Here is a 27,288-nt window from a genome sequence, read left to right on the forward strand (position 1 = left end):
TGCATAATATGCCTCTGGTCATCCTAATGATCTATTCAGGGGGAACACCAATTCTTGTACTTGTACTCCCTACATAGTGGATGAGTTTTAAAACCCACTGAGTAAATGTTATTTTATTATAACATATTTTCACATTTGAAGCCACCACGGCAGTACAAAGACACACAGCCGCTTATCCAAGTCTAAGGTCTAGCTATGGCCGTGACTGGAGCAGAAGTCCAGGCCTATGCGTAGGTTCTCTTGCGCAACGCTTCCGTGGCCCTGGTCTCTATGGTAACCGTGGAATTTCCCGCCGCCTGGAAAGAGTAGTCACGTGACGGCTTCCTTTCAGTCAGGCAGCTAGAGACGGGCTCCGAGCGGGAGGGAAGAGGTGAGAACGCCGCTGCCGCCATGTTGAGGAAACTCACCGTGGACCAGATTAACGACTGGTTTACCATCGGTAAAGAGGTGTCTGATGTTAAACTATTGGGCGCTTGGTCTCAGCCCAGTCATGACTTGGATAAGGGGGACCATGAAGACAAGAAGAAGCCTAAGGGGTATGTGACGTATAATGTAATGTTCTGCAGCCTGTGCCACTACTGCGCCCAGCACTCCTGCATAATGGCAGGTCGAGCAGTTTAGGTCCACGTCATCTGGTAGCCACACTGTTCAGACTTGTCAGTAATGCCGGGAGTGTGTAGGGTGCGACATGTGATGCGGCAGCCATTAACAGTCTGGTATAATATCATTACATGGTGGTGGGGGGTATAAGGAAAGATAGGAAACGTGAACTAGTCCCATGACTGGAAACTGAATGTTCCAAAATGGCGACTCTTAAAGGGACACTGATCCATGGGGGAATTTACAGAAACTACTACACCCCAAAAGTGAGCTGTAGCAGGTAGACATGATGCTGTGTTCATTTTGTAATAAAAAAAAGTCTTGGAGAAATGAGCTCATGTTGCTATGGGCAACTGCACCAGCTTCCCTTGTGTTTGTAACTAGGAAAACGCGAAAACCTTTTTTCCACCCACGATGCTTCCACTTGGTACAAAATACATCCTGTTATGTGGAAAATAAATAGCATCACTATTTTTTTGCCATTCAGATATCTAAAAAAATTGAGCCCTGAGTGATGGGTTTGTCAGTAGGCCTGTAGGTAGTCTTGAGAAGGCTGGTTAATCTTAGGAGGAGTTTGGAGTTGATTTTAATGTGATTCCATATCAAAATCAGCAGCATATTCCTCCCATTGAAAACAAGCAATGAACGCATTTTTGTTTCAGCGTTCTGAAAACCATGCACCCTTCTCGATATTGTTGCAGGTTTCATGGCTGATACAGCTACAGAATCCGTGGGGCAAAGCCAGTCTGACTAACCCCATTTTATATGAAGCTAATCCACAAATGCAATAGGATTAGTGTTAGGAGGGAAATTTTGAGGTGAAAAACCCACTCTAAATCTTTTTGTGTGAGTGGCCCCTTATAGGGATTTTCTGGGAGTTGTATATTGATGACCTATTCTTAGTATCGGTCATCAGTATCCGATAGGTTGGTTTGAGCAGGCATTCAACCGGTTTTCAATCCCTGACTCCATATTTGAACCCCAAGTGATCTAATATAGGTACTAGCATCTGCCCGCGACTTCGTCCGCGGGTTGTTTGTTGGCACGGCCCGCATATACGTATGCAATGGGTGCTGGCAATAATCCGCCTGGGTTTGCGTCCTGGTTCTGCGACATCTAAGTATATGCGCAGTATCTGCAAGTGTGGCCCGGCTCCCCCAATTCCACCAGCCACCTGTGCGTGCGCGACACCCACTTCTCGTGCATTCTAGGCGGCCCCCACAACCACACTTCTGCGTCCCCACATTTCAAAGCGCACCCCCCCAGCGAGCTCCCCCCTCCAGCAGACTCCCAGACCCCTCCCCCCTCTCCAGCAGGCTTCTGGACCTCCCGTTCTCCCATCTCTGGCTGGATCCCGGCACCAACTCCTCCCCCCCCTCAGTTTCCTGGCATCAAACCCCCCCCCCCTCCAGAAGTCTCCCGGCGGCACCCCACCCCCGCAGTCTCTCAGCAATAAACCCCGGTCCTCTAGCAGCCTCCCAGCATACCATTAAACCCTCCCATGCTGACGGCTGCCGAGGCGCTACCCCCGTCGTTCTCACGCAGTATGTGGAGCCGAGACATGCCGCCAACATTTCTGCTACTGTCACTCCCCGCCGGCAGAGGCTGAATAGTGAGGAGGCACGCTGTGCGCACACAGCTGACAGATGCCGCGGAGTCACACATGAGCCCGCACACTACTATATAGCGCCGCCCACACACTCGTGCGATCCTATGGGCGAACGGCTGAAGGGCCTGAGATGACGTCATCTTGAGTCCTTTAGCCCAGTGTGAACATGAATTCGGCGGCTTCGGTAGCGAGGTAGCCTATGTTTCCTTCCCAGTTCCACTGTGTGTGCCGATTGTGAGGCTAATCCGTGCAGGCGTCTAAACACACAAACTTTCACATTTGTAATATTAGTAGGATAGGATTATTCACATGTTCACATTTCATGTACATATGGTGTCTGCTATTTTTGCGCACCTCATACTTATCAATTCATTTCAACTTGTTCGTTCAGACGTCAGCTTGTCCTTTTTGTGGATTGTATCTATATTTCACGGACCCAGAGATTTACAAAATATAGAAAATGAGACAATCTTTGATCTGCTTTCATTGACTTGGAAAGGGGGTCATCCACAGACAGCACACCATCTGCAAATGAGTTGATACAAATGTGTGAATGAGGCTTCAAATCAAATCGGCTTTATTGGCACGTCCGAATGGATATTTGGCATTGCCAAAGCTAGTAAAGTAAGTGTGTGTGTGTGGAGTTGGAGTTGAGGGGAAGAGCATGGGGGTCGGGGGCTGGGTTGGCTGATTTGGGGTATAACAGTCCATGGAGTCTCATCTTCCTCTTAGTTGGTGACCGCTATATGGGGAGGTGGGGTGAGGCGGGTGGTTTGGGGTATAACAGTCCGTAGAGTCTCATCTTCCTCTTAGTTGGTGACCGCTATATGGGGAGGTGGGGTGGGTGAGTTGTTCACACAGATGAATTTGTTGCTGAACTTGTTAGGCATAAAACTTCTGCTTCAGGAATTTAACCTAGCGTTTTTTTTACAGTCCATTCAATTTAGGGGATGGGAAATCTGCCTGGTGTTTTCTGAAGCAGTTTTTACCAAAAACTGCTCCAGAAAACGCTCCAAAAAATGCCTCAAGGTCAAAAAACCACTTCCTAATTAGGAAGCGTTTTTTTTCGGGACCAAAATAAGCCAGGTGGTTTTTACGTGTGAAGTAGCCCTAACAGTCTGGAAGTCAAATAAATATGTTTCTGTAATGTACATTGTATCGTCCTTTGCTGTCATTGAAAGGCTTTTCTAGTTCTGCAGTGTTCTGCTCTATTCCTACTAGCTTAGGATGTGTCTTTTGTTTTTACATATCCTGTTAATTTGTAATAGTCAGTCTGTGCTCTGGTATTTTGGAGGCAAGAGTAACACTGCAGTCGGCGCCATTCTTGCTGTCAACAATATTGGAGGTAGTGTTGGTGTGAATAGAATCTTATTTTAACAGTAGAAAGCTGACAAAGTTTTTGAAAATCTTTTTGTTGTACAAACATGAAAAGCGCTTTATTGCACCATCCTGGCACATCCTATATAATTATAACAATCTACGTAATGAATGAAGAGGCAAATCATAACTTCAGCCATACATGTCAATACATAAAAGGTTTAGTAATGGTTGTTGGGTTTGCATAGAGAAATCTTGTAGCTGTAGGGGTTATCATTAAAGGGAGTCTGTCAGCAACAAAATAATAAATCAGCCCCAGTACCTTTATAGTACTTAGGGCCGTGAGCACAGCGCTATCATTTCTTTGTAGAATGGCTGCTTGAATTTAACAAAATACCTGCTTTTTATTTCTGAACAAAGGAGTTACGAGTGCATTGGGGGAGTGTTCAAAGGATATTCCTATATCAATACCATTCCCATCAATGCTCATCCCGAGCAAGAGTGTTATCTGTCTGCGATGCGCTGATACCCCTGGAACATACCCCCCCCCCCCCCATTGCACTCATAGCTTATCTGCATTGAAATAAAAAGCAGCATTTTGTCAAAATTAAGTTATATCACTCGTGGCTCTGAGCCCTATAAGCCCTTCACACGGGGAGCGGATTGGCGGATTTTGGTCTTGAAAGTGACGCGGGTCACGCGTCACGATAGGGCCAAAATGCGCCTGCCACGACTAGTGCGGCTTCCCCCTCCGGGGTAGGCTCAAATTGATGGGCCTAGTCCGGAGGGTGCTGCCGTGAGGCGGACACCGGGGCTGAATCAGCCACATAGTCCGCCTGAAGAAAGGGCAGCTTGCTTCTTTTTTCCGTGAGCGGCGTGTTACCAAATGTAAGCTAGCGGTTTACGTAGACCTCCATTGTGAGGGGCGGATTATGACGTGGATTCAGCACCAAAATCCGCCCCCTCTTAACCTGTGTGAACGAGTCCTTAGCGATAATGTTTGTGTTTTCCATAGTGTTTGTTTTTAAGCTTTAGTTGTTTTTCTCTGCATTTATTTTTATCATATTAAATATGGTATATAGGGAAACTCCTTGTAATTCTGCATTCTTTTTTTTTCCCAGCAGCAGCCAACAATGCTGCTTTCTTCCAGTGTGGGGCCTTAGCCTTATCTTTCTTGGTGCTAGACTTGAGTAGGTGGTCTGTTGCTATTTTCACATTTAATTCAAAGATGAAGTATAAACTATTGTGCTTTTATATGCATTAACCATGTGTTAACAGTTTAGGTAGTAGCTACCTCTGTAGCGCTGGGATTGTCTCATGACAGAAGTTAGATAAGCAAACAACCTCATGTGTCATCGAAAAATATTGTATAACTTGTCAGTTATATGTTTATAGCTTTGTTTTTAAGAAGCAGTCTGACACCCAGCACACCCACCAGTCAGCTGTTCAGAGCACAGTGTACAGATTCAGTAGTGGCTATGAAGCACTAAAGACAGCTAAGGTAGGGTTCACACTACCATTGGATTCCATTCAGAAGTTGTCCCTTAACCCCCCCCCCCCCCAAACAAAAACGGACGCCTATCATAACGGAAACAAACGGACAGTAATTGATGGCTATCAGTTACTGTCCTTTAGAAGTCTGTTGCCCATAGACTTTAATGTTAAAAAAATAAAAAAAAATAACGTACTTTCTGGTTTTTCAAACGAACAGAAAATTCCTGCATGTAGGAATTTTTTGTCCACTTGAAAAAATGGACATGGGTATAAACAGACACCAGCGGACACAAGATAAAATTCCATTGAAGTGAATGGAAATTTCAGACGGACCAGCTAGTGTCCGTTGGTAAAATCTTGTACGGACAATAGCCACGGACACTGCTGACGGAATTTAACGGAGGTGTGAACGCCCCCTAACCTCGGCCACTAATGTCAACTGCTTATGGCTCTGTACACTGTTCCAAACAGTGGGCTGGTGGAGTTGTTGGGTGTCAGGCCCCCACTGATCTGATATTGATCAGTGAGGACTTATCATAAGAATTGTCCATCAGTTTTCAGTCCTTTCACTGCCTCCACCAAGTCCAGTACTTACATGAATTAATAGTGGCTGTTCCAGTGATTCTGGCACAGTTGGAAAATTTTCTCTGGCCCTCACCATTCCCTTGCATCAATGCTGTTAGTTTTGGTGAATAATATGATACTTAGGTTTTGTACTGTTAAAAGGGCGCTGTCAAACAGGAGCAGACAAGGGATGTGATTCTGACCTGTGATACTGGCTGCCCCTGATTGGTACTCTTAATGACAACCAGTGCCTGACACCGCCCTCCTGACATTAGAGCTTAAATTTCACATGAGGCACCAAAACTAGCTGTGCTTGTTATTCAGGAATGGCGGTAATGTCGAGAAAATTCCAATCTCTCTCGGATCAGTGCAGTCCTGACTATTCACAGATGCTAAGAACTTGAATTGGTAGAGGTGCTGAAAGGTCTTCTTTAAGTACAAAAGATTCATATTGTTGCTTGCTCCTGAATTTAAAAGGTTGTCCAGGTTGAGCAAATATTATTTCTTATGTAGTGGAAGTTACACAATTTTCTGTCATGCTTTCTGCATCAGTTTCTCATAGTATTTGAGATGCCTGCTTGCGGTCATCCTTTACTTCCAGTGGATAAAAGACAGTCCATGGTCATGTGTTGAATAGTCCATGTTTGTTACAGACTTAGTTGATGCACTTCTTGTTAGAGTCACAGCGCAGTAATCGGAGCTCTGTCTTGTAATGAGCCGTGCCACCTGTGACCATGGACTCATTTATAGCCACTAGAAGCAGAGATGTAGAAAACTGTGAGGAATTGATAAAGTATATTGGGAAACTTGAGTATTGTGTTTGCTGTAAGTGGTTGCATTTGGCTAATCTGCATTGACTCCTGTAATTTTTTTTAGATTAAACAGTATAGGCTGGGTTCACATCTGTGGCAGAGTTTCTATTGGAGACTGTTGCAGAGATCACCAAAAATCAGTGGAGAAAAAAGTTCTGCATTGGGAACTTTTTTTTTCTCCACTGTGTTCAGTCTCAAAACAGCAGACATCAGGCATACCCCATTATAGCCAATGGGGTCTGCCAGACTCTTTGTTAAACTTCTGTTTCAGTGGTCCGGCTCTCCATTATTTTGGCCCCCCAAATGACAGAGAACCTGGTGCTAGTGTGAACCGAGAGCATCAGTTGTTGATGTTACAGTCTGAACGATCTCAATATTGATCAAACAGCCACATCATATCTGTCACAAAAAGACCATATATATTTTCCCTTTATGATCTACAGTTGAGAACCACTGAGTATCAGCAATTTTCATTTCAATCTGTCTAATGCACATTTCCTTTGTAGCAATAGCCCAATGGGGGTGTAGATCATCCTTTTTTGTCAGGATAGCAATGAAATGTTCTCTGTCAGATGGACTGCATAGCAGGGTAGTAGCATCCAGCAAGGCCTTGTTTTAAGGGTTAGTTCACACGGGGGAAGTTGGCAGCAGATTTTGACGTGGAATCCGCCTCAAAATCTGCTGCCAAAAATGGCTCCCGTTGTCTTCAATGGGAGCCGCTTGCTTCTTTTTTTCCACTAGATAGCTAGTAGCGGAAAAAAAGAAGTGAGCTTCCCTCTCTTGACGTGGATTCTGTGGCGTGAGGCTCCGGCCCATTCTGCCACGCCGGAATCTGTACATGCGGAGTTCATTTAACTCCGTGTGAACTAGCCCTTAGACATCTGTTGCTGTATGCTGAACATAATATGCTTTTTATCTTAAAAAGCAGTAGAATCGCAGTGAAAAAAGGTCCTCAAAGCTGCCTTCCATCTTTTATAATGGTAGTCAGTAACAAATGCTTTTAATTCTCCGCGAGCTGAATAAAATGAATGTCCTGTCCTACCCTACCTTGCCATAGTTTCAACAACAGAAAGATCTGACCAGATATTGGTTAGCTACTTTAACTGGGGCTAGTCACCCTCCGGAACAGAGGCAGTAACTGCGGCAGAAATGGGATGCTCATGGGATCCGCATCCAAAATCCTCTGATGTTTCTGATTTGTTTTGCCCATGTGAACATACCCTGAAAAGGACTGTATGAGTTTATAAAGAGCTCCATTCTTGTCCATGGGCTGTTTCTTGTGCTTTCGCTCAGCACCATAAAAGTGAATGATGTACCAGACATTTGTAATGGACAGAGGTGGTGCTTGCTGTATTTGTGGTAAAAACAGACCTGTAAATGTGTCTGTCTGGTACAAATCAGTCAGAAATCCCAAACAAAAAAGGCCAGCAAGCACAAATTTTTCATCTGATAATTTTAGAATAAAAAGGGCTCTAAATGGACCCCATTCTAATAAACGAGGTGCCTCTGGATTTGTTTGTGTCTATCCTTAGATGGACAGTTTTTCCTTTCTTTTGGTTCTGCGATGGACCAAAAGCACAGACTATCCTGAGCCAGGTGTGAACATAGTGCAAGTGATCTTCCAGACTGGCTTGGGTATCACATCTATGGTTACTATGACTACTGACATCATCATGACATCATTTGTTTTTCTTTATATGCATTTCTACAGTTACGCAGATGTATTGCATTGTCTATTGCTATAATGTTTGTTTTTTTTTTTCCTTCTATTCAACATAAACTATTATCTAAAGTTCTATATAAAACCTACTTGCATATAAAATCCAGGAACATTAGACATACCTACACAAAATACCAGAACACCAAAAATCACTTGCTGGTACAAAATATAAGTTCTCTATAGGGTCATAAAATGTATGTATAGTTGATCATCTGTAAAAATAGCTACAATACCTCACTAAAAATAGGATTGCTTATTGTGTTTTCTGTATATAAAATCTGCATAGAAGTCTAAGATGCATATACAGATTTTTTTTTTTATATAAAATCTGCACTCTATAATGCAGTGGTCTGAAACCTGTAGCTGCTATGGGTACTATTCCGTTATCGGGCCAGCAGCAGCGCAGTTCAGCAGCAGCTTTCGGGACAGCAGTTCAGCAGCGGGAATTACAATGACATCCGAGGACTGCTGGCCCGATGCTTGTGCCCAGTAACCAGTACATCGATGACCCCCCTCCCCCATCCTTCTCCTCCTGCCAGTGCTGCCCCCCAGCTCTCCTTACATCTTCCCCGTACCCTCTCCCCGCCACACGACTAGGCCTCACCTCAGCGCTAGTACCGAGACCGAAAGGAAAGACACCGGGGCTCAATCCAGGCCCTGACAAGAAACACGCCGACTATAGGAACGGTGAGCTACAGCGAGCCGGAGGGACAAACTTTCTGCAGCGTCCGGCGGCTATCTAGTAGCATTCATTGCTCAAGATTTACGGTGAGGCCTATTACAGGGAGAGGGTACGGGGCAGATGTAAGAAGAGCTGGGGGGCAGCACTGGAAGGAAGAGGAGGATGAGGGCATCGATCGATGTACTGCCTACTACACACAAGCACGGCCTCTATCATCGGGCCAGCATCGGCTTAGTCATGTGGCGGGGAGAGGGTACGGGGTAGATGTAAGGAGAGCTGGGGGGCAGCACTGGAAGGAGGAGGAGATGGAGGGGGGGTCATTGATGTACTGGCTACTGGGCACAAGCATCGGGCCAGCAGTCCTCGGATGTCATTGTAATTCCCGCTGCTGAACTGAACTGCTGTCCCGAAAGCTGGTGCTGAAATGCGCTGCTGCTGGCCCGATAACGGAATAGTACCCTGCTATGTTTGCTGGCCACAAGTTGCAGATCTCTGACTAGTGGAAGCAATTGGTTAATATAATAAACCTCTGTCATTTTGTTTAGTGAAGGTCTCAGGAACCTCCTCCACACCCTTCTAACTTGAGGGGTAGTAATATGGCAGATTCCAAATTCGATGTGAGAAGGTTGGAAACAGGCTTTGCATATTCCTATCCACATAGCTGGACACTGTTGGTATTTCCTCCTTGTGTAGGTTTGGATCACCAGACATTGTGAAGTTGACGGGACAGTTTGCATTCCACATGTCCAGCAGCTTCACCTGTTGATTCTCTCTTTCTATGGAGCTCAGGAAATCCTTCAGGACTTGCTTGAATATATACACAATTTCCCACGGTAGCACGTCATTTTCTGCCAAAACCTCTCGAAATCTAGGAATAGATTGTTCAGGATGTTGAGTTAATAAATGGCACATTTTGTTGTTCATTTTTGATTTGTTCAATTTTTATTTCTTTTTTTTTTTCTTTTTTTTTTTTTTTAGCATGAAGGGAACTGAACCCATTTGAATAGTTTAGTTAATAGAAGACTGAAACATATATAGACCCACAATAGAGATGAGCTAGTACTATTTGAAACTCCCGTTTCGAATAGCATGCACCCATAGGAATGAATGGACGCAGCTGGTACGCAGGGGGTTAAGCGGCCAGCTGCCTGCGAAGTCTGCATGCCGGCCGCTTCCATTCATTCTTATGGGTGCGTGCTATTCAAAACGGCTGTTTCGAATAGTACTCTCTCATCTCTAAGTCCCATAACTATAAGTGTTCTTGATCCAGAAAAACCCAAGCTACTTTCAGCACAAACAGTTTCTTCCCCTAAATGTAACTTCAGTCTGGCCTCTCACTACTGTCAAAACTTGTTGGCAATTCTATCTGATTAGATGGAAAGCATTGCACAGCATGCAGTGTTATTCTGTCCATCAAAATGTCTTGACACCATACCAGAATTGGGAAGACTCCCATTATAAGTCACTATGGCTTGTCAAGAACTGGAGGCCACACAGGTTTTTCCTTAGTGCTTTTCACAGAAAATATGCCGAGTTTTACTCTGCTGACTTTCTGTCTATATTATACCTACATGGAAACCACAAGTGTTTCCATAACAAAAAAATGGATGTGCTGCGATTTATAAAACCACAAGTGTTTTTGAAATCGCAGCATTTCCATTGCGGATATTTTTCTGCAATGTGTGGATGGGATTAGCAGAGGCGCATCCACTTTGCAGGTAATTTGGCCTCAAATTTATTCTCTCAAGTCATTTTTATTATGCCTAATATACAGTTGATATAGGGCTTTTAATTCACTGAAACGCGTCGTGTGTTTTGAGCAACTAATAAAGGATTATTCTATAGTATGTGCAGACGTCTTCCTCTTTAATTTTTTTGGTTCCTGCCACCTCTCTTCTTACACTCCCTCAAGCAAGACGGCACAGCTGCATGGGAGCTGTTCACCTGCCTGAGATTTTCTATGGCTGCTGAGACACTGCTTACTCCCTTAGTATGCAGGAGGGATATAAGGCAACTGCAGGGCAGAAGCTCAAGTGCAACTTCTAGTGTTCAATAATAAATGTATAGCTAGAACAGATTATAGATCTGTTATATGGACTATGCTGGTATAACCTGGACATTTTGTAATCCTATATGTACAGCGCATTAAGGTGGGGATCAGTACTATGTATGGGGTCCTGTGTATTATACAGTCTGTACAGAAGTTTGTGATTCCACCATAGCCGTAGAGGCTTTTTGGACTCCATGCCTTCAATGATTTTCTCCTCTAGAAGAAAAGCAGCCTAAGGCTGGGGCCGGGATTTGCAGATTTTGCGAAGTGGATGGGATTCACGTGAATCCCATGCCTGCTTTGTGGAAAAAAAAGCAGCACGGACACGCTGCGATTTCCAAAACCGTTGCAGTTTTGAAAATCGCAGCATGTCAATTATATCTACGGAAACGCCGGTGTCTTTCCCGTAGATATAATTGTAACAGTCCGCGGAGGAAAACTCTGTGAACTTTCTGTTAAAAGCGCTGCAGGAAGAACCGTGATGCGTTCACGCCGCAGTTATTCCTACAGCGCTTTAGGGCTGCGTTTCTGACCCGTGGGGCCTTAGCCTAATAGTAGATTGATCAGGTGAAATTTGTTAGACAAATCTGTATGCCTTTAATTGTAAAAGTGAAAGGGTCTCAGCACTGTTTTTAGTGTTCTATCTCTTTCAGTTTTTCCCTGCTCAATGAGAGAAGACTGAGATTTGGTGGGATTTCGATGTAAGAAAGTCGTAGAGTTGTGCTGCGCACACAAACAGACTTGTCCCATCCTTATTTACATAGATGCATTTTATACACCAGTGCTAAATAATATATGGGACATGCCCAAATGTGGCTATATCACAGGGGTCGGCAACCCCTGGCACGGTATATTTTGCTGGCACGGCAGCCAGCTTGAGACTTCACACTAAATTTAGAGTGAGAGCGTCCTTTCAGTGCTCTGGTAGAGCCGAGGTGTAGGACACGCCCCCTTCTCTCACTGCCCACCAATCAGAGGTGAGCCTCTCACTGCACAGGATAAGGGCTCCCTGGACCTGCTGCTACATGTGAGGAGCTCCTGCTGTCTGCAGCCCTGAGGAGGAGAAGCAAAGTGAAAGTAAAAACACCAGGTACGTGTGTGTTACTAACCATTCTTATTAATGTCAGGCATTTGGTTTTATTACTTTAGTTTCAGTAACTCCATGTGCCTCACATTAATAGCAGTTAACCCCATCATGTCCCTCACATTAACCCTGTGTGGCTCACATAAGGGTTACTGATGTGTGAGACATATGGGGATACTAATAAAGGACCTATATAATGAAGATGTTCACTTATTACCTCCATATGTCTCACATATCAGTGTCCCTTATGTAAAGCACACAGGGGGTTAATGTGAGGGACATGATGGGGTTAACTGCTATTAATATGAGGCACATTGAGTTGTAACCTGCAATGCACATGACCAGACTCTTTATCTACAACTGTGGATAAAGTACAGACCTATATATTTCAATTGACCCATATATACAGCCATTCTTTTTGTGGCTGTGTATCTGGGCCAAATTGAAGAACTGAAAACTATGGAGCAGGTCCTATATGTGTCCTATACATCCCCTATATGTTGTTTTGTTTTTTTTTGTTTTTTTTTTGTAGATTGTGAGCCCCACATAGAGCTCACAATGTACATTTTTCCCTATCAGTATGTCTTTTTTTTGGAATATGGGATGGAAATCCATGCAAACACGGGGAGAACATACAAACTCCTTGCAGATGTTTTTTTTTGCCCATGGTGGGATTTGAACACCAGGACTCCAGCGCTGCAAGGCTGCAGTGCTAACCACTGAGCCACCGTGTGGCCCCTACATCCCCTATATGTGTCCCATACATCCCCTATATCTGTCTGCATTTGCAGCCCTGTCAATTCATTTTTAATGTATAGGTCAGTGAAAACCACATGCGTGACACTTGTATGCAGGAGGCGTAAGGCTGAGGCCCCACGTTGCAGAAACGCAGCATTTTTGTTGCAGATTTTCATGCGGTTTATTTCAACCAAAGCTAAAAAATGGCTACAGAAGGAATGGGAAATATATAGGAAGCTTCTTATACGTCTCCCTTCTGCTCAATCCACTCCTGGTTTAGGCTCAGGAAAACACAGCAAAATATGTAACAAAAAAAGCTGTGTTCCCACAATGTGGGGGCCTCAGCCTTAGGCTAAAGCCCCACGTTGCAGAAACAGCTTTTTTTTGTTGCAGATTTTGCTGGGTTTTTTTTGAGCCGAAGCCAGGAGTAGATTGAGCAGGAGGGAGACGTATAAGAAGCTTCCTATATATTTCCCATTGGTTTTCTAGCCATTCTTGGCTTTGACGGAAAGAAAAACGCAGCCAAATCTGCAATAAAAAAAGCTGCATTTTTGCAATGTGGGGCCTCAGCCTTAGTGTGATTCTATTGGGTGGTGACACTGTAACTAGATGCAATTAAAGCCAAATCCAGTTCCTGGGCACCAGTGCATTCACTTTGTTGTAAGTGTGACACCCATTTATTCCTGGCTGGGGTTTTGCTGTTACTGCACCGCCAGGAACTAAAAGTGACAAATAAATCTGCGTTTCACTTAGGGAGCGTTCACACTACTGTTGGTGTCCGACAGCTAGTGTCCGCTGCTAATGTCTGTTCAAAATCTTGTGTGGACATTAGCAGCGGACAATAGCTGTGTCTGTGACATTTTGCATTGATTTAAATGGACATCGGGTGCGTTCGTTTACTGTTCGTGGGTGTCCTTAAGTGTCTGTTCCCAAAGATGTCCGACTTTTCAAGCGGACAGAAAAACCTACAATGTCCGCACAAGATTTTGAACGGATATTAGCAGCAGACACTAGCCGTCGGACACCGACGGTAGTGTGAACGCTCCCTTACAGAAAACTGAAGTTATTACGGCCAAGGACTGGATGGAGCATACAGGTACATTGTGTGTCAGCTCTTTACAGGTATGACCTCACTCTGCTCCCAGTCACATACATTACCACTAATTGTGGGTTTACGCATGTACTTACATTGCTTCTAAAGGAAAAGAACATGTGTATCCAGGCAAATAGTGGTAAGCGCATGTGGCTGGGAGCGCAGTATGACAGCACCCCTATGTTGCGGTTTGTGCTATATGACTTTAGTGTAGGTGTCGTCAGCTTTACAATTATTGACCGGCACTCCGAGGACCTCATCTTTGATTTTTTAATTTAAATCGGCACGCCGAACAGAAAAGGTTGCCTACCCCTGCTATATCAGGATCCCATGCTTCATGTAAAGTCTAGGGACCTGGCATGGGAGCATCACTTACTGTTGGTTCTCCCCACAGACTACATCTGATCACTGAGGAGCAGCAGAACAGCTTGTATGTGACCAAAGTGATGGCAACAACAACAGTACAGCAACTTCAAGGCATAACTTTCTAACAGCTTTTGATTTTCTGACAGCATTTGTGACATTAAAAAAATATTATAATACACTTTATCACATTTTGGTTCATTTCTACGAAATCTTGGCTGCTTTTTTTTTTGTCTGTTACTGTATTGTAAGCTGAATCTGTATTTGGCTTTTCAGTGGGGTATGTGGGGGGGGGATCACTTCATACAGTTATGTGAACATAGGAAAGGCTTCTGTTTCTTCTCTGATTTATTCAGTACACTGCTCTTCATTGGAACACGAAGGTTAGTGGCTTTTGTATAATACAGTGAAGTTGGGGCAGGGGGCACTTCATATAGTTATCTTGGGCATTATGAAACACAGGACATTGCTTCTGATGTCATATAAAATATTAGATATTGCTCCTAATCCCAACTGGTGACATCACTGGAAATAAAAGAATTAACCTGTGTATTTTCAAATTAAATTCTCAGTTATATGTCTTTCTTTTACTGTAATTTATGAAACTTCACTTCTCTATCACATGACACAAAATTGCTGGATGGAGACTGGTATTATATGCAACAGAGATTGTGTAACTATGCAAAGACAAGATGACATATTCTGTTATGTGTGTGTATATACACACACATACACACATACTATGAGTAACAGCTACAAAATTCTAGCTTTGTAGCATAAGTTGCAGGAAGGCCATTGACACACTGCCCAGACTTTTTTTTTTTCTAGGTACATTTGGTTGAAATAAATGAAATCGTTTAATGATACATTTAATATAATTTTAGTTTTTTTTTTTTTTCCGGTGATAAAACCGTGTGATGGGCTTTACCTGCTGAGCACGGTCCCGGTATGGCAGGGCTGGATCTGGGCGCACAGGATCTCCAGCTGTTTCTGCTCGGTTACGGGAATACTTGGCTTCAGGCTGTAATCGTTTCTCAGCCAGTTATAATCCGCTCCTGTTTTCTGTCCCCTCTGCTCGTTCTCTATCTCGTGCAGCAGTCGTTCTCGCTCTCCCAGGTGCCATTGTAATTCTCTTAGTAAAGTCTTGGTCACCACATCGGAGCCAGGGTATTGCGGGGACTTGTCAGATTCTGCTCTGGACCATTTCATCCAACCAAAGAATGGCATCTTTTTTTCTTTTTTTTTTTTTCCTTTGGGTGCTGAAATTGAATTTCATTTAAATGAATATTTTTCCAAATGAATTGTCTTCTTTAATATAAAAAATACATTTTGTTTTATTACCATACAAAAAATTAAATTTTCAATGGCATGGAATAAGACAAATCTTACAGAAACACATAAAATACTTCTGCGTACAATTTACCTTTTATTTTCAGACTGTTGCTTATTCAGTGTATCCTTTGGTTTGTCCTGGACTTTTCTTACTGGTCTTGCAAGGATGTCTGTTAAAATATTTTGAGATATTTTATTCCATTGAGTCCAGTGGAGATCTCCCTTAAGTTCAGGCTAATGCTGTCTTCTTACACCTTATAAGAATGAGAACAACGTTGGATCCTTGCTGAGGACATCTGACAAGACAGTGTGTGGCTGTGCACTAACTGCATCTGCTGATATGCAAGCTCTTAAAGTTGAAAGTATCATGTGACCTTATGTCAGTCTGTCTCTTTTTTTTTTTTTTTTCTCCTCACTATCTTTAATCGTAAAGAGAAATCCCCTTCCTTGAAATCTTTCTCCAAGAATTCACAAAGTGCTTCTCTAAAACTTACGATGCAAGCTTCCTCTGTAGTAAACTAGCTGAATTTTAGCACTTACATTTATTATAGCAATATCTGCTTGCAGTATATGATTACGGTGCAGGCAGCCATGCAGGCAGTGCTTACTACATAAAAGGAAAATGGCACATTACTTCTATGACAAGCATAGACGACTTCATATAAAAATAAGTACATACCGTTATCATGTTGGTTCCGAGATTATCTTTAATCCAGCAATTCCTCTTCTTACTGTGTAGACTTGCATGTAAGAGGAGGCACTCACTCATGTTCTGACGATTTTGTGTGCTCTAAAGGTCGCTGAAGCAGTTTTTTTCCCCCCTCCTTTTTTTTCCCCTCTTCCGTTTCAGTTATCTAGTCTCTTTTTATTAGTCTGAACCCCAGGCATGAGGAGACAGCTCTTCTCCTTACTTCCTTTCCCAGATTACTGGTTTTTGCTGCTCGGATTTTTCTCAGCATTGTTGCATTTTTTTTCTTTTATCACAGAGATGTTGGATTGTTGGCTAACAGAGGCTGCTAATGTGCCCTAGATGCCATACAACATAACACATGACGTGCGTGGCAGTTATTAAAGCAGATATTATACACTGGAAAAAATTCAGATGTCAACATTAATAATGCTCAACTGGGAGGTTTTCACATTGCATTGTATATGGTACTATGAAAATCTGAAGGAGCTGGCCGCATGATGACAGAACTGTCTTAGCAAATTTTAAGACAAATTGAAAGCATGACTTCTTGCCACCTTTTTCTGTATGTTTTATTTCCTTCCAGAGAATTAAATGCTACTAATCCTAAAGCTGTTTATCCTAAAGGGTTATTCCAGCCGTAAGCATTTATTACCTACGAGCTCAGCATGTGCTCAGTCTTGTAGACTGGCCCTTACATACGTCACTGTTGCTTCCCTCAGACTTCTTATTACCATAGTGAGGAGGAACAGGGTGCCTGGGGACTCCAACTATATTGATCAAAGGGGTCCCTAAGATAACTTTCTTGTTGGTAGTTGAGAAATGTCTTTCATTGGATAACCTCAATCCTTTTAAAGATCATCTGTCGCCAATTACAGAATGCTAAATGTTATACTGTGCATCATTTTGATTGCTGCTGTGCCTTTATATAAGATAATCCTTTAATAGTCCCACAGTGGGAAAATTTCAGCATGTTACAGCAGCATAGTAATACAGATACAGGATAATACACAGTACTATATTACGGAAGTAGACACACATATGCTGAGAAGAAATAGTAGGAGTCCATAGCAGCTAAGGAAGAGAAGAAAGAATGAAGGAAGACTTCAGAATCATTTAATTTTCTGTGCGGAGTGATCTTTGCTTGCTCTGATGTAGATTATGTAGCTTGATTGCGGTTGGAAGGAAGGACTTGCGTTTGTGCTCTTTCTCACACTTGGGTTGAGGCAGACAGTCACTTACAGTGCTTCCAAGTGCCATCAAGGTCTCATACATGGGGTGGGATTTGTTCTCTCACATGGAGGTCACCACGGACAGTATCCTGTCACCCACCACCTGTACTGGGTAGAGGGGGCTCCCCAGGACAGAGCCAGCCCTTCTGATCAGCCGGTCAAGTCTATTTCTGTCCCTGGTTGATATACTGCTCCCCGAGCAGGCCACACCGAAAAAGATGGTTGAAGCAACCACAGAGTTGAAAAAGGCCCTAAGAAGTGACCCCCTGGACTCCGAAGGCCCTCAGCCTCCTGAGCAGGTAGAGTCTGCTGTGGCCCTTTCTATGCAGCACCTCCAGGTGAACAGCCCAGTCCAGTTCATTATTGAGGAGCACACCCAGGTACTTATAGGTCTTGACTATCTTAATGCATGTCCCTTGGATCTCCAGCGGGATTGGAGCACTTCTCCATTTACTACAGTCCACCACCATCCTCCTTGGTCTTCCCAGCATTAATCCTGAGGTGGTTCTGCTGGCACCATTCCACAAAGTCCTGGTTTAAGTCTCTGTATTCCCTATCGTCACCATCAGTGATAAAGAGTCATCGAAGTTCTTCTGTAAGTAACAGCTGGATGAGTTGTGCCTGAAGTCAGCAGTGTACAGTATGAAGAAAAATGGGGCAAGAACTGTACCTTGTGGTGTCCTGGGCTCTCACATACTGAGGGCAGTTTGTCAGGTAGTTTAGTATCCAGTTGGACAGGTGATGGTCCACTCCACCAAGGTTCAGCTTCTCCCTCATTAGCCCTAGCTGAATGGTGTTCAATGCACTGGAGAAATCAAAGAAAATTATTCTCAGTGTTCTCTGCTTTCCCCAGGTGAGAGAGAGCTCTGTGAAGAAGGTGGATGATGGCGTCATCTACCCCAATGCCCCGCCGATAGACAAACTGGAGGGGTTCCAGAGCGGAGCACACTAGAGGGCGTAGGTGTGTCAGGACCAGTCTCTCTAGGACCTTCATCATGGTGGGATGTCAGTGTTACGGGCCGGTAGTCATTGTAGCCCATCGGGTTGTGTTTCTTTGGGACTGGTACCGCACAAGATGTTTTCCACAGTTGAGGTACCATTCAAGGTACCTCCGGCCTTGTCTGCTTTAATCCTCTTGATTTCCCTACACACTTGAGACTCCCTGAGGAGCAGATAGCCTGATTGCAATTTACTGCAAGTTGGTGGGGGTTGGGTCTTGGTGTGTGAGGGGAGGGGGATGACTGACATGCTGGTAACGGGAGAGTTGGCTTTGACTCGAATCTATTGAAGAATAGATTAAGCTACCACCTTCCCCAAGCATATTTAGCTTCCACAACCACATTACAGGGATTGACAACATGCCTTTGGAGAAACTGTTTAGAAAACCAACTTTGAAGTGGAGTGAAAATGAGGCGGTTGGTGCATTGGGGGTGGGTCCTCAGCTCTTAGAGCACTACTGCTGTTCAAGTAGGATAGGTAATGTGCAATAGCAATGGGAGGATCATCCCTCATTGCATGGGGTAGTGCAAGCTGAAGCTGTTAGTGGCCTGTGTAATATCACTCCAAAGAGCTAAAGGTTCAACCCCAGTTCACCAGCTGACCAATTTTCTTATCACTTCAAAGTTGTTTATGCCCTTTAGGTTTCTTTGGAAATCATGTATTAATCTATAGCAGTGATTCCCAAAGTGGTCCAGGTGGACCCCCAGGGGTTTCAGCCGCGATACAAATTTCCATCGTTAGATCTAATCTTCATGTTTTTTGACGAGTTTTGGGAATATGGTAGAAATATAGCAGCAGGGGGTCCACCGAAACCAGTAAAATTTTGAAAGTGGTCTACGAGAAAAAACTTTTGTCAACCTCTGGCTTATACTATTCATTGTAATACTACTGTATTGCAATGAATAGCAAAATACCATCATTTCTAATAGATGCTGCCTCTGGCTGCTTGTAATACAGTAGATCTATTGCAATGATAAGCCTGGGAGCCTTCAATAGGCTCTCGGCTGTCATAACCAATTGCCGATTGCTGAAAAATTACGGCGCCTGTGACGCCTGCACAATTTAGACGCCGCAGTCAAAGTATATACGGTATATCCATGGAAATTCTGGCAGTTTCCCTTTGGACATATTTTAAGCAGAAAGTCTGCAGAAGAAAACTGTGGACTTTATGTAAAAAAAAAAAAAAAAAACCAAAAAACAAAACCCCGTTGTGGGGAAAACTTCAATGCAATTGCACCACTGTTTTCCACTCAGCGGTTTTTAGCTAAGGACCCATGTTGTAGAAACGCAGCTTTTTTTTTTTTTTTTTTCAGCCAGTCAGGAGTGGAAGATTAAACAGAAAGGAAACGTCTAAGCTTCCTTATATTTTCCATTCTTTTTCAAGTGACTCCTGATTTTGACTCAAAAAAATTGCAGCAAAATCTGCAGCAAAAAACAGTGCACTTCCGCAATGTAGGACCTTAGCTTAATACTTTATGTACTGTTGTACTCTACCAAAATTGCAGCCAAATGTTTTAGCAGTGGTACATTTTCCAATAGAGACTTAGTTGGAGGGAGCTGTCAGTGAAGAGTTCTTGTATAGTACAGATTAGCCCCTTTTAAAAACCACACTTGTGATTGGCATTTATTAAAATTCACCTTGGTTATCACGCTGCCTGATAAGTTAAGCCAGTGTCCGCAGCCGAGTGGGGTAAGGTCACATCGGATTGTTCATGGTGTCACAGTTGCTCTTTATCAATAAGTGCAATTAAACCAAATGCCTGGAAGCGATTCAGCCACACTATGACATACAGCGAAATAGACAGTTTATTTCCACGGTGCAATGTAATAATCCCTTAATGAAAAAGAAGAAAATCTCTACCAGAATTACTCATCAGTTCAGTTCTAAGTTGATTTACAGTAATAATTTGCTGTAGCTGAAAGTTTTGTGTTTTCACCTTGTGTAACACCAGTATGTGTTTATCTTTTTAGGACACAATATGAAATTTCATATATTGCTGAGTTCAGGCACCAGGAAAGTCAGGAGCTACAGACGTATGCCAGTGATGAGTCTAAAGAGCCAGGTATTCATCTTTTTTACACTTACCAAGTCATAGCACAGAGGCAACTTACCAATGCTACAGTGCTGTTAAAATATCCAAAAAGCAAACTGGCAAATCCACAGCCAACTTTGTGTTGCACTTAAACAGCAGGAGCCCACATTATGCACGGACAAAGTCTCCCAGACTGAGACGATGTATGAAAAGCAAAATTGAATGATGTACAGCAAAAAGGGGAAATCCAATGTGTTAAAACGTAGCTTTTTAACCCCTTCAAGACCGAGCCTAAAAGTACCTAGATGACCAGGCCTCATTTTTCAAATCTGACATGTCACTGTAGGTGGTAATAACTTTGAGATGCATTAACTTAGCATGGTGATTCTGAGATTGTTTTTTCGCGATACATTGTACTTCGTGTCAGTGGTACATTTTGGTCAATATGTTTTGTCTTTAGTTATGAAAAAAATAGGAAATTTGGTGAAAATTTTGAAAAAATGCAATTTTCAAACTTTGAAATTGCATGCCTTTCATGTAGAATGTCATACTACCCAAATTACTTCATACATTTAATTTACCATATCTCTGCTTTATATTGGCATCAAACTTTAATTGCCCTTTCATGTTTTTTCAGATGTTATAAGGCTTACAAGTTGAGCAGTAATTTTCCAAATTTTTAAGAATATTTCCAACACACATTTTTCAATGGACCAGTTCAGTTCTGAAGGGGTCTTGAAAGGCCTCTCTAATAGCAACCCCCATAAATCACCCAATTCTAAAAACTTCACTCCTGAAGAATTCATAACTGCATTTAGGAAGTTTCTTAACCCTTTCAGCATTTCACAGCAATTAAAACAAAATAGAGGTCAAATTTACTATTTCAATTTTTTTCACTAATATATTCATTTTGCCCTATAATTTACACATTCACAATGGGTTAAAGGTGAAAACGCATTCTAAATTCTATTAAGCAATTTCCCCCAAGCATGAAACTGTCCCATGTGAGAATGTTAAATGATGTATGGGCACATTGTAGGGTCCAGAACAGAAGGAGCACTATTGGGTATTTTGGAGGGCAGATTTTGCTGGAATCTGTTTCAGGCACCATGTCGCATTTGCAGAGCCCTTGAAGTGCCATAACAATGGAAACCCCCTCAAAATGACACCATTTTGAAAACTAGACCCCTCAAGGAATATATCCAGGGGTATAGTGAGCACTTTGACCCTACAGGTGTTTCACAGATTTTTTTTTTTTTACCATTGAGACATGAAAATTTTAAATTATTTTTTTTTTCTAATATTATGTCACTTTAGCTCCAAATTTTTCATCTTCAAAATGAGTTAAAGGAGAAATTGCAACCCAAATATTGCTACACACTTTCTATTGAATGCAACAATACCCCATATGTTCTAGTATATTGATATACGGACACATGGCAGCGCTCAGAACGGAAAAAGGGCTAATTGGGTTTTGGAGGCCAGATTTTGCTGGAATCATTATCAAGCACCATGTCCCATTTGCAGAGCCCTCTAGGTGTCCAAACAGTAGAAACCTCCAAATTGTGACCCCCGTTTTAGAAACTAGACCCCTTGAGGTATTCATTGAGGGTTATAGTGAGTATTTTGACCCCATAGGTTTTGAAAAAATTTGCGTCAAACAAACATTTTTCATATATATATTTTTTTTTTACACAAAAGTGTCATTTTAAAGGCAGCTTTTTTCCCCATAACGCATGAAAATAGAGAAAAATACCCCAAAATAGGTGACCCCATTTCTCCTGTGTTCAAAAATGTACACTTTGTGGCCTTAATCATATGTACGAACGCACAGTAGGGCCCAAAAAGAAGGGAGCATCAACTGGGTTTCAAGACACAATTTTTGCTTCAAAATGTTTCAGGCCCATTGCACATTCAAACAAGATTTGAGTTACCAAAACAATTGAAAACCCCCATAAATGACCCCATTTTATAAACTAGACCCCTTAAGGTATTCATTGAGGGGTATAGTGAGTATTTTAACCCTATAGCCATTTCACAGATTTTAATAACCTTGAGATGTGTAGGTTAAAAGTTACTAAAATGTCCCTTTATCTCCAAAGTTTTCATTTTCACAAGGGGTTAAAGGAGAAAAAGTCCCCCACAGTTTTACACAATTTCTCCTGAACACGGCAATACCCCATTTGTGGCCATAATCTGCTGTATGGGTACATGGTGGGGCTCAGAATGGAAAGAGCGCTATTTGGCTTTTGGAGGGCAGATGTTGCTGGAATAGTTTTCAGGTGCCATGTCTCATTTGCTGAGCCCCTAAAGTATTAATACAATGGAAACCCCTCAAAAGTGACCCCATTTTAAAAACTACACCCATCAAGGAATGTATCAAGGGGTATTATCATTCTGATCCTAAAAATGCTTCCCAAAAATTAATGCACAAAATGAAAATTGAAATTTTTAAAGAAATATGCTATTTCAGTGCCCAATACGTTGCACCTACTTTGTGTTGTCAGAGACCTGCACTCCTAAAACTATTAAGTGGGCCATCCCGAGGGGCAAAAGATTATATATGTGGGTGTAAACTGTTGCTTGGGCACACAGCAGGGCTCAGAAGGGAAGGAGCACTGAACTTTTTAGCGTTTGGGGTACAGATTTAAAGGGACTTTGTTTTTGTAGAGCCCTGGAGGCGACAGTAAACTGGAATTCCCCAATAAGTGGCCCCATTTTGTAGGGGCAATTTTAGGGTCTCTGCAAATGTGACATGGTGTCCAAAAATGAAGAATCTAAATCTGCACTCCAAAAGCACATATTGCTCTTTCACATCTGCGCCCTGCTGTGTACCCAAATGGCGGTGTATGCCCACATGCATGACACTGGTGTACCCCAGATAACGGACGTAATGCCATATGTGGGTAGAGATAGCTGTTTGGGCACAGCCGGACACAGAAGGGAAGGAGCGCTATTTTGGTTTTTGGAGCACAGTTTGGTTTTAGGACACCATGCCACTTTTGCAAAGCCCCTGAATTGCCAATAAAGTGGAATCCGCAGACATGTCACCACATTTTGGACACTACCCCACTGATGGGATTTATCAGGTGGTGTAGCGAGCGTTTTTAACCCTTGATTTTTGCATTTATTTAGTTTCCAGAAATGAATGCACAGCTGATAATGAGAAGTTTAAAATGAGATTTTTCCACAGATTCGCCATTTCAGTGTCCGATATGTTTTGCCCAACTTATGTCAACAGAGATACACAGTCCAAAAACTGTTAAGCGGGTATCCCGGGCAAAACAGCTTTCAGAGCGTTCATCTCTGATACAAGTCTGGCACAAAATATTAGGCACTGAAATGACGGATTCCTGGAAAAATTGTTATTTTTACCTTTCACAATCGTATTCATTTATGGATAAAAAAGTTATAGCAACATTTGGGAGTTAAAAATGCTCTCTGTACCCCTGGATAAATCCTTCAGGGGTGTAGTTTCCAAAATAAGGTCACATATCAAGGGATTCCACTTTACTGGCGTTTCAGCTCTGCAAACGTGTCATGGTGTCCAAAAAGCCAAGCCGTCTGTGCTCCAAAAACCAAACAACCCTTCTTCCCTTCTGTGTCCAGCTGTGCCCTAATATCAGTTTATACCACATATGACATTACATACGTTATCCTGGGTACACCAGTGTCATACATGTGGCATAGATTGCAGTTTGGGCACACAGCAGGGCGCAGAAGGGAAGGAGCGCTGTGGGGCTTTTGGAGTACAGTGTCAGATGTTTGGTATCTGGACGTCATGTCATGTTTTTAGAGCCTGTAAAGTATCAGAAAAATGGGATTCCCCAAAGGAGTGACCCCATTTTAAAAACTGCACCCCTCAAAGAATTTATCAGGGGGTGTAGTGATTATTAGTATCCCAGACGTGACTGCACAGGGGATGGCAAAGAGGGAATATATAAGCTGTGCGGAGAACATTGGGGACACCAAATTCCCTACTATGTCTCAGTAGCTCCTATGATTGGGGGAGTCACTCTGGGGGTCACTTCTGGCGTCTTTTCCCTCAAAAGCTATAAAACTAGGGGTGTCCCCTGATATCCGCTCGCACAGCTTATATATTCCCCTCCTGACGCAGCAAATTGCGTTCTAATAATTTGGCAATTTTGTGGGGGTTTTTTTTGTCTTCACATTGCTAGATGCTATATTTTCTTTATTTTTCCGGTGATGTGGCCATATAAGGGCTTATTGTTTGTGGGATGAGATGTATTTTGGAATGACATCATTTTGAATACATTTTATTAACTCTTTTTTTGCTGGATTTAAAAAAATAAAATCAATTCTGGCATTGTATTTTACCTTTTAAATTTTTCGCCATGCAGTGTACAGTATACATGTGACCTTTATTCTGCGGGTCGGTACGGTTATGGCGATACCTCATTTATATTATTTTTTTGTGTTACTAATTCTGCAAAACAGAAACACATTTGGGGACATAAATCAGTTATTTTGCATCGCCATCTTCTGAGAGGCGTAACATTTTTATTTTTCGGTTGACAGTGTTAGCTGAGAGCTTATTTTTTGCGGGACAACCTGTGCTTTTTATTGGTACTGTTGTAAGGTGCATATGACTTTTTGATCACTTGTTATAGCATATTTTCTTAGGCGAGATGGCGAAAAATCACTACTTCTGGCGGGTTTTTTCCATTTTTTTCCCCCCACGACCGTGTACATTAAATATTGTTTTCGTTCTATTGTACAGATTGTTACGGACGTGTCGATACCAAATATGCAATGTTTTTTTATTAATTATTATTTTTTTAATATAATTTTCTATAGAAAAAAGGGAATTTTGGGGGTTTTAGCTTTATTCATTTTTTTTCAAACACTTTATTTTTTAACTTTTTTAAAAACTTTTTTATGTGTCCCTTTTAGGACACTTGATTCAGCAATGATTTCACTGCTGAACCAATGTTACAGGCTGGAGACACAGGCTGCACGTGTCTCCAGTCTGTAACAGGAAGCCAAGCGATGCATATGCATCGCTTAGCTTCCTGAGTACCCGGCAGGATCAACCAGGTAAGGGGGGGCTCATGCAGTCTGGGGTCACTGGTTAGACCCCAGGGTGCAGGTTTTACATATCCGCACCCCTCGATCTCACCGCGGGGGGTGCCGATAACGCCGGCAACATCGTGGAACCGCTTCAGTTCTGTGATCATGTTTGATCACGGAACTGAAGGGGTTAAACAACGATTGGAGCGCTGGAGAATATAGAGCAGGGTGTTTGCTAACATATAGCGAACACCTGCTCCCGATGCCGCCCGCAGGATCATCTACCTGCGGGCGGCATCTCATGTCAGGGAAAGTTTGTTACTGCAACAAACTTTCCCTGACATGGCTGCTACATGATCGGGACCTGAATCTATCAAGTCCTGATCATGTCTCCATGGACCCCAGCAGCTATTAGCGCTGGGTCCACAGAGCTCCGGACCCTTGGGGAGACCCGATCCCCATCTTAAGAGGCTCTGTTTATAAACGTCCCCACGGCACAGAGCCCAAGCCGTGAGGACGTTTATTTACAGTCAGCCGTTGCGAAGCGGTTAATAAAGAAAAGTCCATAAAAACATTCACAAGAACACTAAATGAAAAAAAAAAATTAGCTATAAAAATGGATTTGACATACCAAACAAGAAAAAAAGAGACAAGACCCACGTTACATACATACATGTTCTTTGAAAAACAATGCGGGAAAAACCACAATGCATTGCAGTCACAGTTTTTCCCGCAGCACTTTTTTTTTTTTGGCTCACTACGTGGGGCCTTAGCCTAAAAGGGACGATCTCTTGAGATTGTAGAGAAAACTCTCCAGCGCCGGCCTCTTCTTCTTCTGGCACGCATCCCCACGAATACTTCTTCTGGATTTAAAATACACGCATGTGCAGTCAGCTTTACCATCGAGCAGAACTGACTGCGCATGTATTCAGCCATTTTCTTGTGGCTGCTTACACTAGCGTACTGTGTAAGTCGCCGCAAACATGCACAAAGCCGACTGCGCGCGCATGCATGAATTTTAAATCCAGAAGAAGCTGACGGAAAAAGATATCGCAGGGAGGCGTGCCAGAAGAAGACACAGGCCGGCGCTGGAGAGCTTTCTCACAGCACTGAAGAAAACCGAGATATCTACGGAACAGTGGCATGGAGAAGACTTCTACACGTAGAAGAAGAATAGCCTTTCTTAGGCCTCGTTCACATAGGGGCAAGAGGGGGTGGATTATGGTGCTGAATCCACGTCATAATCCGCCCCCTCACAATAGAGGTCTATGTAGACCGCCAGCTTACTTTTTTCCATGAGTGGCATGTTGCCGCTCAAGGAAAAAAAAAAGAAACGAGCTGCCCCTTCTTCAGGCAGACTCCACGACTGATTTAGCCCCGGTGGCTGCTTTGGGTAGCACCCTCCGGACTAGGCCCCTTCATTTCAGCCTACTCCAGAGGGGGCAGCAGCAACTGTTGGAACCCACGACAGTCATGGCAGGCGCATTTTGGCCCTTTTGTGACAGAGCTTCCGCCAATCTCCATGTGAACGGGTCCTGAGGCCGAGTTCACACAGAGTTTTTTGGCGAGTATTTGGAGAGGAAAAAAAATCGCATCAGGAGTTAGGAAATGTTTGTTTGTTTGAAGCGGTTTTTTACATGAGGCTTTTTTTTTTTTTTTTTGTAGTGATTTTAGTTTTTTTTCCCCCTACAGCACAGTATAACGCTAGCGTTTTTTCCCCCCGCCTCCTATTGATTCCCGTTGTTTTTTTCAGGCGGAATCCACCTGAAGAAAGGTCAGCTCACTTCTTTTTTTTTTTTCTGCTAGTGGAAAAAAAAAAAAGCTAGCGGATTCTATAGAAGTCAATT

The 27,288-nt window shown here is 42.9% G+C and overlaps 2 protein-coding genes across 2 annotated transcripts in view; one reads left to right on the plus strand and one right to left on the minus strand.

The window, feature by feature from the left end:
* The first annotated feature begins 390 nt into the window (after positions 1-390).
* Positions 391-27,288, plus strand: part of TDRD9 (tudor domain containing 9) — a 132,895-nt gene continuing 105,997 nt past the window's right edge. Inside the window, 2 exon segments of the mRNA XM_075282639.1 lie at positions 391-536; positions 20,349-20,440. Coding sequence (XP_075138740.1) covers positions 391-536; positions 20,349-20,440 — 238 coding nt within the window.
* Positions 9,264-16,384, minus strand: RD3L (RD3 like). Its single transcript, XM_075282697.1, has 4 exons — positions 16,138-16,384; positions 15,565-15,628; positions 15,055-15,385; positions 9,264-9,666 (listed from the first exon to the last, which is right to left on the minus strand). Exons 3-4 carry the CDS (start codon positions 15,351-15,353, stop codon positions 9,375-9,377), a joined length of 591 nt encoding a protein of 196 aa, XP_075138798.1. The 5' UTR covers positions 15,354-15,385; positions 15,565-15,628; positions 16,138-16,384; the 3' UTR covers positions 9,264-9,374.

Source organism: Leptodactylus fuscus, chromosome 7 (genome assembly GCF_031893055.1).
Source record: "Leptodactylus fuscus isolate aLepFus1 chromosome 7, aLepFus1.hap2, whole genome shotgun sequence".
Classification (NCBI taxonomy): domain Eukaryota; kingdom Metazoa; phylum Chordata; class Amphibia; order Anura; family Leptodactylidae; genus Leptodactylus; species Leptodactylus fuscus.

What these genes read in the sequence shown, in the direction of transcription:
- RD3L (XM_075282697.1), bottom strand. Translation starts at nt 15,353, where the DNA reads ATGCCATTCTTTGGTTGGATGAAATGGTCCAGAGCAGAATCTGACAAG. An exon ending in ACCGGGACCGTGCTCAGCAG is followed by an intron (nt 9,667 to 15,054) that starts GTAAAGCCCATC and finishes ATCTATTCCTAG; the next exon opens with ATTTCGAGAGGTTTTGGCAG.